The sequence below is a fragment of the Equus caballus genome, chromosome X (assembly GCF_041296265.1).
Source record: "Equus caballus isolate H_3958 breed thoroughbred chromosome X, TB-T2T, whole genome shotgun sequence".
In the NCBI taxonomy this organism is placed as follows: domain Eukaryota; kingdom Metazoa; phylum Chordata; class Mammalia; order Perissodactyla; family Equidae; genus Equus; species Equus caballus.
Window position 1 is genome coordinate 20,742,248 of NC_091715.1, and position 20,122 is coordinate 20,762,369.

At 43.9% G+C, this 20,122-nt stretch overlaps 2 protein-coding genes across 3 annotated transcripts; both read left to right on the forward strand.

The window, feature by feature from the left end:
- The first annotated feature begins 236 nt into the window (after window positions 1-236).
- Window positions 237-2,495, forward strand: LOC106781348 (melanoma-associated antigen B5). Of its 2 annotated transcripts, none has more exons than XM_014728894.3 (2): window positions 237-420; window positions 1,095-2,495. In XM_014728894.3, the coding sequence occupies exon 2, from the start codon at window positions 1,310-1,312 to the stop codon at window positions 2,354-2,356; it is 1,047 nt and encodes a 348-aa protein (XP_014584380.1). In that variant the 5' UTR covers window positions 237-420; window positions 1,095-1,309; the 3' UTR covers window positions 2,357-2,495. The 2 variants fall into 2 exon arrangements, with proteins under 2 accessions (XP_014584380.1, XP_023489447.1); XM_023633679.2 differs by having other exon boundaries at window positions 237-321.
- Window positions 2,496-14,046: 11,551 nt separating this feature from the next.
- MAGEB5 (MAGE family member B5) lies at window positions 14,047-17,559 on the forward strand. Its single transcript, XM_014728870.3, has 3 exons — window positions 14,047-14,193; window positions 15,621-15,699; window positions 16,197-17,559. Exon 3 carries the CDS (start codon window positions 16,251-16,253, stop codon window positions 17,334-17,336), a length of 1,086 nt encoding a protein of 361 aa, XP_014584356.2. The 5' UTR covers window positions 14,047-14,193; window positions 15,621-15,699; window positions 16,197-16,250; the 3' UTR covers window positions 17,337-17,559.
- The last annotated feature ends 2,563 nt before the right edge of the window (window positions 17,560-20,122 follow it).

Here is a 20,122-nt window from a genome sequence, read left to right on the forward strand (position 1 = left end):
AAACCCTGGGATGCCTTGGGCAGGGCTGTCAGGCTGACTGTAAGAAGGGTGTCAGAGATGTGAGGGCCTTGGTGTGAGGGGAGGGTCCTCAGGGAAGCAAAGAAAGGAGTCCCAGACCCTGCCAGGGGTCAAGGTGAAGACCCTGAGTGAGGACTGAGAGGACCACACCTTGCTGGTAGCCCTGGGATACCTGGGCATTGTTCGCATGATATGACATACTCACTTTCTTTTATGGTGTCACAAGAGGGTAAGGGACTTGGTCTAAGGGGTATGGTCTAAGGCCAGCATTGAGAGTATTTCCAGGTTCTTCCAGTGGCCAAAGTGAGTACTGTGAGGACTAAGGGAACTACATACCCCATAACAGTGTGGGAACGCCATAGAATTCATTCCTTACTCTCAGCCTCAGGAGACCAAGGACAGGTATGTTCAGATGAGGAGATCCTCACTACCTCCTAGGGGGTCTCAGGGTGGTGCTGGCCTTAGTATGAGGGGCAGCCCTTAGGGTAAGGGAAGGAGGAATTCCGGGCCATAACAAGTGTCAAAGCAAGGACTAAGGGACCATCCACCACTAAATAGAAGGGAAAACAAAGAACCTGGCCCCACTCCTAGCCTCAGCCTTTGAAGACCCAAGGCAGGGCTATCAAGCTAGAGCTCCCCCAACACCTATTTATGTCGGGTCTATGAGAAGTGAAATTGTTAGTTTGAAGGAGCAGCCACCACTCAATGTAAGGGGTGGGGACACCAGGCCCTATGGAGAGCCAAAAGCAAGGACTTTAATGAGGACTGAGGACCCCAAAGAGGCCAGGACAGGAAACTCCCCACTGAGCAGTCAGCACTGGGGGCACCTGGACAGGGGTAATAAGCTGAGGACCCCCTTTACTTCCTTCTCATGGGTCCCAGGGAGGTTTGTGATGTCAACTTCAGGACAGCAGAGGGAATGGGTCCCATGACTTGCCACCAGCTCAATGACGGTCTTGAATGTGAAATAAGAGACTCCTCAACCTAGAAGGCTGCTAGGCCCTGCTGTCACTCCAGTATGCCTGTGGCAGGGCTAGCAGGATGCACTCTAAGACTCACTCTAATTTCCTTCACAGGTGTCCTAAGGGATAAGCTAATTAGGAGAACAGGAGACTTGTGGGTTTTTAGAGCAGTGCCCTCAAGGAAAACTGCAAATGTAGCCTTCCTTATAAGCCAAGGTTGTATTCCATGCTGAAGGAGCACACACCCTCTCAACCCTCCTCCTCCAGGGGGCCCTCATCACCTGCCCTACTACTCATACTCCTGACTGTTGTCCCTGACCATAGTCGTCATGTCTCGGGGTCAAAAGAGTAAGCGCCGAACCCGTGAGAAACACCGCCACACCCAAGATGACTCCCAGAGTGACAGGAACATTCAGGCCACTGCAGCAACAGAAGAAGAGCCCCCTTCCTCCTCTTCTCCTGTTTTGGAGGGTAACTCCCAGAGTTTATCAGCTGTGGAGTCAAGTAGCACTTCCCACGGGTCTTGGATGGCCTCATCTACCAGCATTAATTCTCCAGGTATTTTTGGTAGAATATCTCATGAAGGTGACAATAACCAGGGTGAGGAACGTCCACATTCCTCCCAGGTCTTACTTTCTACTGGGAACTCATGCAGTGACATCCTAAATATAAAGGCGGATTTATTGGCACAGTACCTTCTGTACAAGTACAAAATGAAACAGCCCATTCTGAAGGAAGACATGCTGAGGCTTGTCCATCGAAACTATGAGGACCAATTTGCTGAGATTCTCAAGAGAGCTTCTGAGCTCATTGAGCTTGCATTTGCAGTTGAAGTGAAGGAAGCTGACTCAACCAGTCACTCATATGACCTTGTCAGCAAACTGAAGCTCCCCAACAATGGGAGGGTGCGAGGTGGCAGAGGGTTACCCAAGACTGGCCTCCTGATGAATATCCTGGGTATGATCTTCATAAAAGGAAATCATGTCACTGAGGAGGAGATCTGGAAATTTCTGAACATGATGCAAGTATATGCTGGGAGGAAGCACTACATCTATGGGGAGCCCAGGAAGCTCATCACCAAAGATTTGGTGAGGCTGCAATACCTGGAGTACCGGCAGGTGCCCAACAGTGATCCTCCACGTTATGAATTCCTGTGGGGCCCAAAAGCCCACGCTGAAACCAGCAAGATGGAAGTCCTGGAGTTCATGGCAAAAATCAATGATACCGTCCCTACCACTTTCCCATTACAGTACGAAGAAGCTTTGCAAGATGAGGAAGAGAGAGCTCTAGCCAGAGTCGCAGCCAGGCCTGGCACTACTGGCCATTGCCAAGCATGTTCCAGGGTTGCATCTAGCAGCTTCTCCCACCCCTATTGAAGTCTGAGGCTTTTTTTTTAATCATCCAGACAAGAAAATATGACATCACAATAGGGATTATCGTGGAAATGTGAAAGAATCCCAAAGTAAAATTGTTGGGATAATGGAATAGAAAAAAATAAAACATGATCAACTTTGATTTTCCTGACTCCATTCAGTCTTTTGTCTTGTAAAATTAAAAGATGTATGCATTCAGATGCTTAGCTCGCTAAAGAATGTAGGAGATATTAAGTATTAACAGTTAGACTTCTTACTCAGTTTCTCTTTTATTCCCCCAATATCAGTTGAGTATCTGCTCTTTGGAAGAGTCAGTGTTAGTAACTGGGGTGCTAAGATAGAGACCCAGCCTCTGCCGATAGAACTTTTGAAGGTAGTAGCTGCAATCTTATAAGGAAGATATTGAGATACCCTGTATGACTTACAGGAAAGTAAAAAGAGTGAGTGAGAAGAGAGGTGTTCCAGGTGAGAGCAGGAAAGTATCAATATGTTGAGGCAAGGCAGTTTAAGTTTTGGGAAGCTGCAAGTCAATCTGTGCCATGTGATTTTAAATTAAGCTACATGGTCGACTAGACAAGGCTGTGGTGAACAGAGGCCAGATCCTCAGATGATGTGCCTCAGAGCTGAGACAATATTTGAATAAAAAACTGCACTGTGCTGTTGATGCCAGCCCTGATATCAGTTCCTCTACATTAAACCCAGCATATGTGGGGTTAAAACCAAAGCACTCTTTCTCTGCTTATTCCCTGGCTCCCTGGCTCCAGAATCCACTATCTGCCTTGGAGACAAACAGCCAAGGTTGCCCACTTGGATTCCTTATCATCTCCTCCTCCTCCCTGCAAACAATGTCCCAAGGCCTAATGCAGTCTGGTGGGAAAACTCCAACCAGCAAGCCACTGACTACCCCCGCCTTTCTACAAGCAGCCACATTCCTCACAAACCTTTAAAACCCCTCACCTCTCCTCTTTAGATGAGATGAGATGAAATGAGACAAATTTGAGGGCTCACTCTTGTCTCCTGGCTGATATCACCCCAAATAAAAACTCTTTCCTTGCCATAAGCCTGGCATTCCAGTTTTTATTTGGCCCCTCTTTCATGGTGGGTAAAGAACCTATGTTTGTAGGTGGTAACAATCTGGTGAGCCAGCCAGGAGGCTCTTGCCCATGGCTGTGTGGCCCTTGGCTGACTGAGATTTCCTGGGAAGCAGTCCAGCACCTGCCTAAGTGATTTGCCCTAGGGACTGTCCCCAATACTTTCTGTCTGGCCCAGCACTGCTGATCCTAGGCACATTTTCTTATGGTGAGGAAACAGATTCTAGATTTGTTCGTTTGTTTGTTTCTTCATTTGTTCTTCATTCTGGTAAGTTGACAGACTCTAAAATAGGATAAGTCACCTCGGGGATGCCCATGAGCTTCCTTCCCCTTCTTTGAGTCCCTTCCATTCATGGAGAGGCCATCTGGGAGCGCATTTGGAGTGGGAATAGTTGTAGGACTTTCTACCCTCAATCTCGGAACCAAAATCTCTCACAATGGAATACAACCTTTAATTAATATGCAAAAACTTCTAAAACTCAAAGTTATTTAACATGATATAAAATGATCTTTGGTAAATGAAAGCCTGTTTAAGCTTGCTGGTTTGATTTAAAATAGGCATGACCGTAGAGTTATTAGCATTGGATGTGATGCAGACATACAGGCTAGGTTTACTGGGCAAGCGAGCTCATGTCATCTCTGTTAGAAAATTTGTCAACAAGCATAATAACTTAGAATAATACCTGATTTTGTTTAATGTCTCATGAGGTTTTTGTAGACAATCTAAATATAATTGTTGAGAACAGGTAAACTAAATAAACGTAAAAAGATAAATGCTTCTGGAGAATCTAACATGATTGCTAAAAACAAATAATTTAAATAGATAAAAATGGGTAAAAGTTTTTGAGTACAATAATTGTGTTTCATGGTCTGTATACTTTAAAAAAAGCTTCCAAAATATTTTTGGTACCTTAACACTTTCGTGTTTCACTAAGTTAAGTTAAATGACAAAATCTGTTGAGTATCTGGGTCATTTTTGGATAGGATGGAACACTGAAACATTATTGCTGAACATGTCTAAGTTTACCTACTTTTGGTTTCTTAAAACAGAAAAACTAAAAAGTGTTTGGGTCTACTAATAAACACACCTGTGTTTTATTACTATAAAGTAACATGGTTCTAAAAATTATGAAAGGTATTTGTAAATTTGTCAGGTTACAGAATGCTAATGTAAAGGAACGTTTATAATTGCTTACTTGGTTTTTTACTTAGAAATTAAGGTTTCTAAGGATTAAAAATTCTAGCTCACATATGTAATTAAAACTACTAAAAATTGATGAGGAAAAATCTTTGTATACAAGAAAAAGAAAATATATGTTTTCAGTAAGAAGATATAAAAAATAAAAGTATTTTTGCTTCTTGTGTTACAAAAAGGATAAATTTGCCCTAAAGTACTAGAAGGGAAAAAAGGAAACCTGGGACAAATTCTAAATATAAAAAAGTAAGTGACAAAAAGTTTACAAAGGTAAAAACCCTGAGGAATTTTATGCCTGGTCAAGTTGGCTAAGATTAAAATAAATTTAATTAAGTAAATAAATTTAAATGTCAAAAGGGAACTGGTAAAGGGGCTGGCCTGGTGGCACAGTGGTTAAGTGTGCACAATCCACTTCAGCAGCCCGGGGTTTGCCAGTTAGAATCCCGGGTGCGGAGATGGCACTGCTTGGCATGCCATGCTGTGGTAGGCGTTCCACATATAAAGTAGAGGAAGATGGGTATGAATGTTAGCTCAGGGCCGGTCTTCCTCATCAAAAAGAGGAGCACTGGCAGCAGATGTTAGCTCAGGGCTAATCTTCCTATAAAAAAAAATAAGTGAACTGGTACAAAATTAAAACGATGTCCTTTTTCTTAAACAGATAACTTTCCTAAACTTTTAGTCTGCTCTTGGTAAAACAAACAAACAAACAAACAAACAAACAAACAAAAAAACACTTTATAAAAGTTTTTTTCTGGATAATTGAGAGATCTTGTCAAGATGGTGGCATAAGCAGACTCTGAACTCATCTCCTCCCATGAACACAATCAGGTTATAGCTATTTTTGGAAAAATTACCCTGAGTAGAAAACTGGATAAAAAGAATCCCCACAACACGGGACAGTCCTGACTAAGGCTGAAGAGGCAGAAATTCATTCTGGAGAGAAAAAAAGCCACCTTTGGGAGCAGTGGTGTTTCTCAGCTCACCAGGCAGTAGCCACCTTAAGGTACACAGTCCTCCCCAGAGGAGTGAGGTCTGGAGCAGGGGCCGATACTGCTATAAGCATCCTTCAGACATGGTGGTGGTCACTGTGACCTAGTCCAGGCATGCTGACACAGACCCTGGTAGACACCATTGAAGTTCTTCCCCTGGCCTGTTAGCCCAGGGGTCTACCACACCCACTAGATTTAATCCAGTTCAGCCAGGTCAGGCATCTTGCCCTAGTGACAGGCACTACCCAACAGCAAGCCCTCAGGCTACTTGTCCACCTGCATTGACTGGGTGGTTTGATCCTCTACAGGCAGGCCAGTGTGCCTGCCTCTGTGGGGTAGGGACTGTGTGAGGACCAGGTGAACTGTGGGGGGCATTGGTGGAGAGGTGGGGACATCTGCAGTGGGCCATTGGAGTATGCTCCAGGCGGTGGGGAAGTGTGTATGGACCAGGACTGTGTTGACACTGTGTGTGGTCCTGTGAAGGGTGAGGCTTATCAGTGGCAGAAGACCTGTGCTTCACAAATAGGCATAAAAAGGATCAGCCCCACCTTCCAAAACCTGAAACAATTGAGTGCTCCTGTGCTAGGTCCAGCCCCACTCAGCTGAACTCCTAAAAGAAGTGACAACAGCCTTGTAGGCCTGAGGCCTATCGCAACTGTAAGCCCCTGAGCCTAGCAACCAGCTACACTGGGTACCTACCCAATTAACAGGAAAAATGCAACAGGAGTGTTCTGGTAGACCTTATAGCCAATGGGGCTGAGGCTCCCCAAATGGGATGTACAAATAGCTGGCCAGGGAAGGAAAGACTAGACTCCCTGGATGCCTGCATTAAGAGAAACCCTGCCACAGCAGAAGGACATAAGTAGCCCACAAAAGGGTCACTCCTGGATCATTTGGACTGGTGATGAGAGAGAAGCACACTACTGGGCCTCATAAGGCATCTCATACATAAGGCCACTTCTCCAAGATCAGGAGACATAGCTGACTCACCTAATACACAGAAATAAGCACAGAGAAAGAGGCATAATGAGGAGACAAAGTAATACTTTCCGAGCAAGGGAACAGGACAAAACCCCAGAAAAAGAACTACATGAAACAGAAACAAGTGACCTACCCAACAAAGAGTTCAAACAAAAACTCATAAGGCTTCTCACAGATATTGGGAGAAGACTGGATGAACACAGTGAGCTTATCAGCAAAGAACTGGAAAATATAAAAAAGAACCAATCAGAAATGAAGAAAACAATACTAGGAATGAAAAATTCACTAGAGGGACTCAACAGCAGAGTAGAGGATACAGAAGAATGGATCAGCAAGCTAGATGAAAGACCAGAGGAAATCACCCAAGCTGAACAGATAAAAGAAAAAAAGAATTAGACAGAATGAGAACAGTCTAAGGGAAACCTGGGACAATATCAAGCACACTAACATTTGTATTATAGGTATCCCAGAAGGAGAAGAGAGAGAAAAGGGGCAGAAAATTTATTTGCTCTTGGATTGGAAGAATTAACATAGTTAAAATGTCCATACTTCCTAAAGCAATCTATAGCTTCAATGCAATCCCTATCAAAGTTCCAACAGCATTTTTCACAGAAATAGAACAAATAATCCTAAAATTTATATGGAATAACAAAAGACCCCAAATAGCCAAAGTAATCCTGAGGAAAAAGAAAAAACTGGAGGTATCACACTCCCTGATTTCAAAATATACTACAAAGCCATAGTAACCATGACAGCATGGTACTGGGACAAAAAGACACACAGATCAATGGAACAGAATTGAGAGCCCAGAAATAAACCTGCACATTTATGGACAGCTAATATTCGACAAGGGAGCCAAGAGCATACAATGGAGAATGAAAAGTCTCTTCAATAAATGGTGTTGGGAAAAGTGGACAGCCACATGCAAAAGAATGAAAGTAGACCCTTACCTTACATCATGCACAAAAATCAACTCAAAATGGATTAAAGACTTGAATGTAAGACCCAAAACCATGAAACTTCTAGAAGAAAACATAGGCAGTACACTCTTTGACATCAGTCTTAGCAGCATATTTTCAAGTACCATGTCTGACCAGGCAAGGGAAACAAAAGAGAAAATGAACAAATGGGACTACATCAAACTAAAAGCTTCTGCACAGCAAAGGAAACTATCAACAAAATGAAAAGACAACCTAACAAGTGGGAGAAGATATTTGAAAATCATATGTCAGATAAGGGGTTAATATCCAAAATATACAAAGAACTCATACAGCTCAACAACAAAAAAACAAACAACCCAATTAAAAAATGGGCAAAAGATCTGAACAGAGATTTCTCCAAAGAAGATATACGGATGGCCAACAGGCATATGAAAAGATGCTCACCATCATTAGCTATCAGGGAAATGCAAATCAAAACTACGATGAGATACCACCTCGCTCCAGTCAGAATTGCTATAATTAGCAAGACAGGAAACAACAAGTTTTGGAGAGGACGTGGAGAGAAGGGAACCCTCAGACACTGCTGGTGGGAGTGCAAACTGGTGCAGCCACTATGGAAAGCAGTATGGAGCATCATCAGAAAATTAAGAATAGATCTACCATGTGATCCAGCTATCCCACTGCTGGGTATTTATCCAAAGAACTTGATAACGCAAAGGCATAAAGATACCTGCATCCCTATGTTCATTGCAGCACTATACACAACAGCCAAGACTTGGAAGCAACCTAAGCGCCCATCAAGGGACAAATGGATAAAGAAGATGTGGCATATATACACAGTAGAATACTAATCAGCCATAAGAAATGATGAAATTTGGCCATTTGTGACAACATGGATGGACCTTGAGGGTATTATGCAAAGTGAAATAAGTCAGAGAGAGAAAGTCAAATACCATATGATCTCACTCATAAGTAGAAGATAAAAACAATGACAAGGAGGGGCTGGCCCAGTTGTGCAGTGGTTAAGTTCACATGTTCCACTTCAGCAGCCCAGGATTTGGAGGTTTGAATCCCGGGTGTGGACATGGCACCACTCATCAAGCCATGTTGTAGCAGGCGTCCCACGTATCAAGTAGAGGAAGAAGGGCATGGATGTTAGCTCAGGGCTGGTCTTCCTCAGCAAAAAGAGGATTAGCAACAGATGTTAGCTCAGGGCTGATCTTCCTTAAAAAAAAAAACAAAAAACAAGCAAACATATAGCAATGGATATTGGATTGGTGGTTACCATAGAGAAAGGGGTGAGAGGGGAGGGTAAAAGGGGTGATTAGGCTCACATGTGAGGTGATGGATTACAATTAGTTTTTGCGTGGTGAACATGATGTGATCTACACAGAATTTGAAATATATTACAATGTACATCTGAAAGCTATATAATGTTATAATCCAATGTTACTGCAATAAAAAAATAAATATTAAAAAAAAGGTTTTGTTCTTTGAGTAGTCTGCCAGAATAAGGATTTTATGTTTTATCAAAATAAATTTCCTGTATTGTTTTCATCAGGTCCTTAATCACAGATACTAAGGTTTTTCTTACAGCTGTTTAATTCTCTGCATTCACCTAAAATTCTTCAACTGTCACTGTGGTTAAAGGGATAATTAAACATTACTTCATGGGGACCTATGATAAAGTGTCATATGTCACAGAAATAGCCAAGGTTCTTTGTCAATTGCCATTTTAAAATATTTTATTATTTAAAAATAGTTGTTTTATGTTTTTGCAAATATGTTTTATCTTCTGAAAAGTTCATAAAAAGGACTCTGGCACTTACTCTAGAATACAAGTTTCTGATAAACATTCAGATTGTAAAACAAAACTGGGTAAAAATTATAGAACTGTAACTCAAAAACTGATGGCCTCATGAAACAGCCATCAGAAAATCAAAAATTGGTTACATAAAACTAAATGAACTAATGGGGATAATTATAATTTTTGTGACTTCTTGTTTAAAATATTGCTGATTTTTTAATGTTTTGTGTTTTGTTTTCTCAGATTTAAGGAAATCTTTTCCTCTTTTCTCTTATGCTAACTATGACATCGCTTTTTGATAGAATTATGCTTTTATAAACAAAATTCAAAAATTTATCTCTTTCTCCATACCTGATCCCTCTAGAGTTTGGAAATTCTCAGTGACTAAGTATTCTTATTTTTACGGCTATATAAATATTTTCATAAGTTCAATAAAAATCTGTCCTCCTTATAACAGGACACAATTGGGAACACTGCTTATAATATCAAGGCTTTGACTTGAATGTCATATTTGAGAAAAACATACAGATTCAGATATGACAAGACAGTTTTTAAGGAATAAAGGTTGACTTTCTGGAATAAAGCCACTTGAAAACATTGGCCTGGTACCTTGCTTATGGGTTCCCAGTAACCTGGTATGGTTGAGTAAAAAATGTCACTCCCTCTGGCAGGTACCAGGAACCTCAATATTTTGGGGAACCTCTCAAAGACAGAAATTCACCCAAATCTGTATGTATTGCAGGTGGAGTCTGATGACAAGTTCTTGGTCTTGCTTTCCTCGCCTTGAGAGGCCTTTAAAGTTCAATTGGAGATTCCTTATAAAAAGTTCCAGCAAGGCAGATTTAAAAGAGCCTATATGATCAACTGCTATTCTTACTGTATTTATGTAAATAATTGGGCCAAGTTTATTAAAACTAGACTTATTTTGCAAACCAGTTAATCTTAATTTGGCTATCTTTGGTAAAAATGAGGTGATTTTAGAGTAAAAAAATTATGTTTCAATAAAAACTATAATACACATTTATAAATTATAGATTTTGGTTCTGCAAGTTGTCTTTGAGGTTTTTGTTTTATATCTGTAAACTGGACTAGATCCTGAATTCTTCTAATCTCCTGAAATATCTGAAATAACAAATCTCCAAACTAATGTTTTCTGTTTTTTTCCATCATTTTCATTTGGAATCATTAAAAACTGAACCTGCCCTTTTTCCTAAAGCCTTGCAAACTGAAACCGGAGGACTTGATATAAACTTAAGAGAAATTCAAGCTGGCTGCTGTGTAAGCCACTTGAAAAGATACCAAAGTGCCCGATGACACCATCAGAGACATTTTAAACTGCAAAAGATGCTTTGATCCTGACTTCTAGGAATCTTGATTGGCTGCCACCTGGGCTCAGAAACTGCTTTATAATTTGCTGCAACCATATTAACCTAGTTTTTTCTTTTTGTTTCTCTAGAAATGCTCCTTATTAAATACCTGGTTACTTACTTACATGATACATGCCTAACTTTGGGAGCCCATCTACATCACTACCTTGTTAAAAGACTGGTTCAATAAGATGGAACAACCTATGCCCCAATTCAGCAGGAGGTAGCTAGATGGGTCATTGCCCCAAATACCTCAAGATTGAGAAATGAACATGAAATAGTGGAGAACTGATGCCAGCCCTGATATCAGTTCCTCTGCATTAAACCCAGCATATGGGGGGTTAAAACCACAGCACTCTTTCCCTGCTTACTCCTTGGCTCCCTGGCTCCAGAATCCTATCTGCCATGGAGACAAGCAGCCAAGGTTGCCCACCTGGATTCCTTATCATCTCCTCCTCCTCCCTGCAAACAGCATCCCAAGGCTGAATGCAGGCTGGTGGGAAAGCTCTGACCAGCAGGGCCACTGACTCCCTGCACCTCTCTACAATCAGCCACATTCCTCACAAACCTGCAAAACTCCTCGCCTCCCCTCTTTCATGGAGACGAGAAGAAATGAGACAAATTTGAGAGTTCACTCTTGTCTCCTGGCTGATATCACCCCAAATAAAAACTCTTTCCTTGCCATAAGCCTGGCGTTCCAGTTTTTATTCGGTTCCTCTTGTGTGGTGGGTAAAAAACCCTATGTTTGTAGGTGGTATCTCTGTCAGGTCTAAAATTAAGGCCCTATATTATGTGCCACCTGAACATTTGGTGAAACCAGCAGGGCCTCCAATTGCCTAACTGAAAGTTCCCCTCCGTACTCTTCACTTGTGGATAAAGTCCCCTACCAGACTAGCGTCTTTATCAAAGGGACAAGGAGAACAGATCTTGCTTATTCCTAAGTAGTGGATTTCTGTTCCCTACCAGCCTCTGGAATTATTCAAACAAACTGATCATATCCTGCCATGGGAACTAGGGGTTACCTCATCCCCTTGATACTACAACCTCTGCTTCCACAGACCTTGCTTATTCACTCTGGTCCTGAGTGTAGCCCCTGGGTTGCACAGTGTGGCATGTGTTGTCCTCCTTCTCCGGCTGGTGAGTATAGGTGATTAGTAAATGGCTATCTCATCTCTATAGTGTCCAGTGCTATGTGTTTGGACACCATATAACCATAGTGCAGAAATTCCTCCCTCACATCATGAGTCAAATAGGAGGCCAATTACATATGCTCTTATGAATTACTTTGGGATCATAGATAATCCAGAAAGAAATCTCCATGCACAGAAGTTATTAATTTGTTAGGGCTGCCATAAAATAACACAGACTGAGTGGCTTAAACAACTGAAATTCATCAGTTCTGGGGGTTAGAAGTCCAAGATCAAGGAGCTGGCAGGGTTGGTTTCCTCCAAGGCCTCTCTCCTTGGCTTGCAGATGGCCACCCTCTTCACTTGGCTGTCCCCTCGTGTGCATGCATCCCTGGTGTCTCCTTGTGTGTCCTAATCTCTTTTTATAAGGACATCAGTCAGATTGGATTATGGGCTCCCTAATGACCTCATTTTAATTTCATCATATCTTTAAATACCTTATCTCCAACTAAAGTCACATTCCGAGGTACTGGCAGTTATGACTTCAACATGAACTTTTGGGGGCACACAATTCAGCCCCTAACAGGCAGGAATAGAAGATGTCTTTGCTCTTATCTCAATGCAGGAGAAAAAAGTGCACGTATATGTATTCTATGCACATTGTCTCCAAGGAGTTTCTGAAAAGTCAGGGTGAGCTCCCTTGAGGTGAGATGACAGAAGCCACTGTGTTGACACTTTTGGTTTGAACTGGTAGAGCCAGATCTCACTGCATTAAAAGAGAATTTTAATTAGATTATCTTGAGTGTAATTTGGCAAATTCTAAGGGAGGGCTAGATTTGGGTGGGGAAGAAACAAATGAAAATAGAGGTCATTTGGATGGAAGGGCAGTTGAGAAGGACTGAAAGAGTTGGTCCTTGACAGAATTCTAGAAGCTCTGAGTGGCATCCAGGTGGGAAAACAAAAAATCCCACACCAAAATTAAATGATAAATGTTCTAATAGGGAAAAGCTATTTAACTTTGCTTGCAAAAGAGAATTTTTGGCTGATTCTTTTGTCTGAGAGTGTTGCATTTTCTCTGACACATCCTAGATTAAAAAAAAAATTCCCACATAAGAGAGTGATATTGTCTAGGTAAAAATCATCATAACTGCCATTCACTAAATCCCCAATATTTGCCTTGACATATGCTTTAGATTCAGTACATGCAATCCCACAGTCTTACAGGATGGGGTGTATCAAACACAACTGGGAGATGAAGAACTCCTCATATTCACAGGAGGTAAGTGACAGAGCTAGACTAGACACCTGGTCCAAATTCGTCTAGGGCAAACGCTCTTCCACCTTTCCCACCCTGAACCTGACTTTGTGTATCCTTATTGACTTTTCTTCTGCTCCAAAATATATCTTAGGCAATTAAAAAAAAAAAAAAGAAAACGCATTTTGTGACCATAACACTGGATTGGAATACATAGCCAGAGCAATAAAAATACCAAAATAAATGAGAGGTATGAATAATGAAAGGAAGGATATAATATCTGGTAACAATATGATCAATTACATATGCAGCGTCAGTTAACCTCAAAAGATGGGGTCTTGTAACATTTTCCGGCTCAGCCCCTTCCCTATAGTAAGTTAATCTTTTAGAACAGAAGTTATACATAAGAGGTCAAGTCTGGATGGTTAAAAAGAAGAAATATGTAGATCAGCATGTTTTTTTTCTCTGACAGCCCACCTCCTACCCGAAGCCCTCTGTCTTGTTCTTCAGCTTCCCCATCTCACCTCACTCCTGGGACATGGACTCATTCTCTGTAGGATCTGCAGTAGGAAGACTGTCCAAGTGTTTGAGGGGAAGTGGCATTTCCGAGGAAGCCCTTCAAAACAGAGACAGGAGCCAAGATAAGGACCCGGATAAATGACGACTGGGGAGAGCATCACCCAGTCATATAGGGTGTCAGGCAAAGACTTCCCCTCACCTGCTCTTAGATCTACAGGGCCAGGCTGACTGTTGCAAGGAAGGCCTCAAGGAGGTAAGGGCCTAGTTGTAGGGGCAGCAGCAGAGAGAAGTTCCCAATGTCCTAAGAAGAGCGTAATTGAGAATCATGCGTGAAACTGAGGTGACTCTCCACCCCGGAACAGAGGGGGCGCCAGAGATCCTGCCCTTGCCATCAGCCTTGGGAGGGCCCCTCCTTGGTGAGGCAAAGAGTAGCGCTCACTTCCTCCTCCGGCCCGTCTCTCCCGGAAGGTGAGAGACTGCCTCAGGCGGACTGCTTCAGGCGGACCGCCTCAGGCGGACTGCCTCAGGGCAAGCGAGGGAGGAGTCCTAGGCTCCAGCAGGAGTCCAGGTGAGGAGCCTGAATGAGGAAGGAGAGACCCACTCACCCCTGACCCCAGTGCCTCCACCGAAGCCCCGCCCCCTGCTCAGTCCTGGGGGGGCCCTGGGCAGGGCATTCGGGCTGAGTGGGATTTCCGTCGGGAGGGCCTCAGGAAGGCGAGGGCCTTGGTATAGGTGGGCAGCCCAATTCAGCAGAGGGAGAAGACCCTTACAAGAGTTAAAGTGAGGAAACTGAGGCATAAAGTCCCACCAAGGCCCTGCTGACAGCTCCCGGGGGACCCAAGCCTGGCGGTCGGGTGAATGTGAGCCTTCATTTCCTAGTTAATGGGTCCACAAGCTGAGGGCCTTGATGTGAGGGGAAGGGGACATGCTCTGAAGGAAATCAAGGGCGAAACTCTGAGTGAGGTCTGAGGGGACCATCAAACCCAGAAAAGTGAAAGGCCGCCGAACTTGCTGCTGCCCTCAACCCTGGGAAGCCCCGGGCAGGGCTGTCAGGCTTTCTTCTGCGAGGAGGGTCTCAGGGACGTGAGAGCCTTGGTCTGAAGGGAGGGACCCCAAGTTAGCAAGGAAAGCGACCCAGGCCGGGCCAGGAGGCAGGGTAAGGACTAGGTGAGGACTGAGGGAATCCCTGTCGTGCCAGCAGCCCTGGATGCCTGTGCACTGGTCACGTGATGGCGGACACTCATTTTTTCCTATGGTGTCACCCAGGGGTGGGGGATGGGGGAGTGAGAGATTTTGTTTAAAGGGGATGGTTTACCCTCTGCGGTAAGAGGATTTCCAGATCTTTCCAGGAGTTAAGGTAAAGACCATGATGTCTGAAAGGAACAGTCGCAATGAGGGTACAAGAGAGCATAATTGAGAATCATGTGTGAAACTGAGGGGATTCTCCACCCCGGAACAGAGGGGGCGCCAGAGATCCTGCCCCTGCTGTCAGCCTTGGGAGGCCCCCTCCTTGGTGAGGCAGAGAGTAGCGCCTTGTAGACTATGGGGTGACCCTTGTGTCTTCCTAATGGGGAGGGTCTCAGGAGGTGCTGGCAGGAGGAGAGGAGTCCAAGGCTGTGCCAGGAGTCAAAGGAAAGATTGAGGGGACCACTCACCATTGAATAGATAAATTTGACCAGGGCGGGCCTGGTGGCCCAGTGGTTAAGTTCGTGGGCTTGGCTTCAGCAGCCCGGGGTTCACAGATTCAGATCCTGGGCTCAGACCTACACACCACTCATCAAGCCATGCTGTGGCCACATCCCACATACAAAATAGAGGAATATTGGCACAGATGTTAGCTCAGGGCCAATCTTCCTCACCAAAAACAAAAACAAAAAGAAAAACTGAAGTAGAATAGATAAAAAATTTGAGCCCTACCTTTGCATTCAGAACTTGAAGGCTCAGGGTAGAGCTGTGAGGCTGAGGCTCAGTCTCACTTCTTTACATGAAATCTAGGAGAGAAGAGAAGTTTGGCGTGAGGGTGCAGCCACCAGCCAGCAGAAGGGAGGTGTATCAGGCACTACCTGGAGACCAGGTGAGTACCCTGCATGGGAATTGAGGACTCAAGCAGCCCGTGAAGGAGAGGGCTCCACATAGCTCTCCGTTCTGTGCCCCCTGACAGGGCCAGGGACTAAGGAACCCCTTCACTTCCCTGGGGTCTCAGGGAGGTGCTGGCTTTGGTGTGAGGTGTCAATTCCACAGCAGCACAATAGAGGGGGCACAGGAGCTGCCAGCAGTTGTCACAATGATCCTAATTGTGAACTGAGACGACGCCCCCACCGCACAACAGAGGCTCCCCACTGGCAGCCCCTGCCGTCACCCCAGGACGCCCCAGGAAGGGCTGGCAGGCTGCAGTCTAAGGTTCCCTCTAACTTCCATCACAGGGTTCTCAGGGGACAGGCTGATCAGAATAGGAGCCCTTTGGGGTCCTAGAGCAGTGCCCTTGAGGAAACCTGCAGAGGTGGCCTTGGTTAAAGCCAAGGTGGTATCTCCCTGCTGAAGGTGCTCACACCATCATTCTGCCTCCTCCAGGTGCTTTCATCTTCTTCCATCCTCCTGCCTGCTGTCACTGACCCTAGTGTCATCATGCCTCGGGGGCACAAGAGTAAGCTCCGGGCCTGTGAGAAACGCCAGCAGGCCCGTGGTGAAACTCAGGGTCTCCAGGATGCTCAGGCTACCACAGCAGCAGAAGAGGAGTCCACTCCCTCCCCCTCTCCTCAGCCTGGAGCTGTTGTCCAGAGCCCACCAGCTGCTGCTGGGTCATGTAGCACTTCCCAGGGGCCTCGAAGAGCACCGGCCACCACCACTGCTTCTGCAAGCGTTTCTTACACTACATCTGGTAAAGCTTCCGACAGCCAAGATGAGGCTAGAGCAAGCACCCCCAAGGCTCAACCCTCCACTGAGAGTTCAGGCCTAGATTCTTTAAGCAAGAAGGCTGTGTTGTTGGAGCAGTACCTTCTGTACAAGTACAAAATGAAACAGCCCGCCATGAAGGCAGACATGCTGAAGATTATCAACCCAAACTATGAAGACCGCTTTGCTGAGATTCTCAAGAAAGCCTCTGAGCACATTGAAGCTGTCTTCGCGTTAGAACTGAAAGAAGTCGACTTACCCAGTCGCTCATATGATCTTGTCAGCAAATTGAAGCTCCCCAACAATGGGAGGGTGCGAGGTGGCAGAGGGTTACCCAAGACCGGCCTCCTGATGAATATCCTGGGTATGATCTTCATAAAGGGCAACTGTGCCTCTGAAGAGGATATCTGGAAGTTCCTGAGTATGATGCAAGTATATGCTGGGAGGAAGCACTACATCTATGGGGAGCCCAGGAAGCTCATCACCAAAGATTTGGTGAGGCTGCAATACCTGGAGTCCCGGCAGGTGCCCAACAGTGATCCTCCACGCTATGAATTCCTGTGGGGCCCGAAAGCCCACGCTGAAACCAGCAAGATGGAAGTCCTGAAGTTCATGGCAAAAATCAGTGATACCGTCCCCAGTGCTTTCCCATGCTATTATGAAGAAGCTTTGCAAGATGAAGAAGAGAAAGCCCGAGCCATAGATGCAGCCAGGGCTACTGCCAAAGTCTGTGCACCTTCTGGGGCCGTCCCCAGCAATATCTACCCACCTCTACTGAAGTCTGAGAATCTTCCAGTCAAGAAACTAACATCACAATAGGGATTATGTTCTTGGAAATGTGAAAGAATCCCACAGTAAAATTGTTTGGATAATGGAATAGAAAAAAAAAGATCAATCTTAGTTTTCCTTGTTGCTTTTAGTCTTTAGCTTTGTAAACTTAAATGAGTTATACTTTGAATTTCTTAGCTTATTCAAGAAAGTAATAGAAATGACTTTTTTACAGAATAACTGTCAAAAATAAATGTCTGTTGTTTAAGCCCCCCAGTCTATGGTATTTTTGTTATAACGGCCTGAGCAGAGGAACACACAGGGTTTTGTCTCTCAGCTCTGAAGCATATCATCAGAGGGTTATGGAAGCTGGGATGTTCACAATCAATATGCTAGTGGATTCGGTTCCTGGTGAGAGCTCTCTTCCTGGTTTGCAGACGGCCACCTTCTCCCTGTGTCCTCACCTGGCAGAGAGAGCAAGCTTTGGTCTCTCATGCTCCTCTTGTAAGAGCATTAATTGCATCGTGGGCACCCCATCCTCACGACTTCATTCTAAACCTGGTTACCTCCCAAAGACCCCATCTCCAAATACTATCACATTAGGGGTTGAGGCTTCAACATATGAATTTTGGGGAAGACACAAACATTCAGTTCATAATGGAAAATTGCTGCTACATGTTACTTCAGGATTTGGGGTAAATCAGAGAGAAATCTCCACCTGGAGCAGGAAAGGAAGGCGTTCTTTGCTCCTGTTCCAGCGCAGAGGAACACAGTGTGCAAACTAAGTGTTCTATGCACATCATCTTCAGGGAGTTCTTGAGAAATAAGTGTGATACTCCCTTGAAGTGAGATGCCAAGAATTCCTTGTGCTGGCACTCTTTGCCTTGCCTGCTCCATTAAAAGGGCATTTTTAATTAGGTTATCTTGAATGTAATTTGGCAAACTCTAAGCAAGGGCTAGCTTTCATTAAGGATGTAATGAATGTAAATAGATGTTGTTTGGATGGCAGGGCACCTGGGAGAAATGGAAGGACTTGCACCTTGACACTGATTCTAGGAGCTTGAGTTATAGCCAGCTAGGGAAGACAACTCCGCACCTGAATTAAACGACACGTACTCTAATGGGAAAAATTTATTTAGTTTTACTAGCTAAGGAGAATTTTTGGTTGATTCAATGTTCTTTGTCCCAGAATATTGTATATTCTTTAACATCTCCCGGATTAAAAAAAAAAATTCCAAGGGAGGTGGGTGGTATCATCTGGGATCAAAATAATAATATAAACTGCCATTCTTTAAATATTGTATAATATTTGCTGGTCATCTTGCCTTGTGCTTTACATAGAGTACAAACATTCCAACAGTCATATAAAACAGGGCTTACTAAACCCACTTGGAAGATGAAGAACCTGCAATTTCCTCAAGTTCACAAGACTGGTTAGTAGCAGAGCTGGGACTTAGACCCCTGGTCTGAGCTTGTCTAGAGGCCACACTGTTTCACTCCTCTCAACCCGAGGCAGACCTTCTGTCTCTTAATTCAATTTTGTTCTCACTATTCCAAAATCAATCTCAGGCAATAAAAAGGCGCTTGTGGTCAAAGTACTAAAAGCAGGTGTATTGAAGGGGAAGGGAAATATGAGAATAAATAAAAATTTGGGGATTGTCTTTGGGTTTTGTTTTCCTAGGACCCCACTGAGAGCTAACTCTGCCAAGGAGCTGGTATTTTGTCCAGCTCCAGCTCTTCCCATCATTACAATGCCTTTCCCCTGGGACTTCCCCTGTGTGCCCTCCTTCTAACTCTGGAACCTGACTGCTGACCAGCTCTTCACTACAACCTCCTTCCAGGGCTGCACTTCCCTCGCAGTGGAGCAGACAGCCCATATCACCTGCTCTCCCTCTGACTTAGAACATCCCAGCTCCCTGGTGGCCACTTCCTTCACCATGGATGTAGATCATCTTTATATTCCTATTTATGTGGTAATTGGGAGATCTGCATTTATCTCTCTCTTTTGATTATTTTTCAAATATTGTTCCTTTTAATAGATGGTTGAAATAGCTTCTGAGTATAAGTTTATGAATCACTTTGTTTACACATTTATTGCCGTGCATCAGGTTTACAGGTAGGAGTTTTTATATCTTGTGAATCAAACTGGGAAACCTTCTCTCTTATTTTTGATCCAGAACAGGATAACATGGCATTGGAATAGGTGTCACTTTGGAAATGTGAAGTAACTCAGTAGTAAAATTGTTGAGATCAAGAAATGGAGCAAAATAAAGTAAAAGATTGTCAATTCCTGTCTTCCTTATCTTTTTTAGTCTGTTGATCAGTAAAATTAAATGACGCATACCTGGATTTGCTTAGCTTACTTAAGAATTTAGGAGAAATTAAATATTAATAAATTAGAGAAGATGCTCATTGGCTTATTTATTCCCTTAACATTAATTGGGCATCTCCTCTTTGGAGTACACTGTGCTGTTGCTGGGGGTGCTAGCTTTTTTGTGTCCAGGAGCAGTAATCTTATAAGGAAGATGGTAAGATATTGTGGTAAACCAGAGGGACAATTTAAAAGGAGGGTCCAGATGAATTCAGTAAAAATGGGAGGTCAGTGTAAATGCTCCAAGGCAAGTCTGTTTGGGAAAGTGAAAGTTCTTCAGTGAGATGAATGTTTAAGTTTAGGTATGTCACAGGAAGTTAAGACTGTAGGAGCAGGGAACAAGTGCCAGCTCTTCATTCACGTGGTGTATCTTAAAGTTGAGAGACTTAAACTTATAGCACATAATGAATCCTGTATAAACTAGAAAGAAACTTTCAATTGGCAGAGGTAGGCAGGTGTTCTGGGT

Excerpts from the sequence above, each read along its gene's own strand:
- LOC106781348 (XM_014728894.3), top strand. The coding sequence starts at position 1,310 with ATGTCTCGGGGTCAAAAGAGTAAGCGCCGAACCCGTGAGAAACACCGC.
- MAGEB5 (XM_014728870.3), top strand. The coding sequence starts at position 16,251 with ATGCCTCGGGGGCACAAGAGTAAGCTCCGGGCCTGTGAGAAACGCCAG.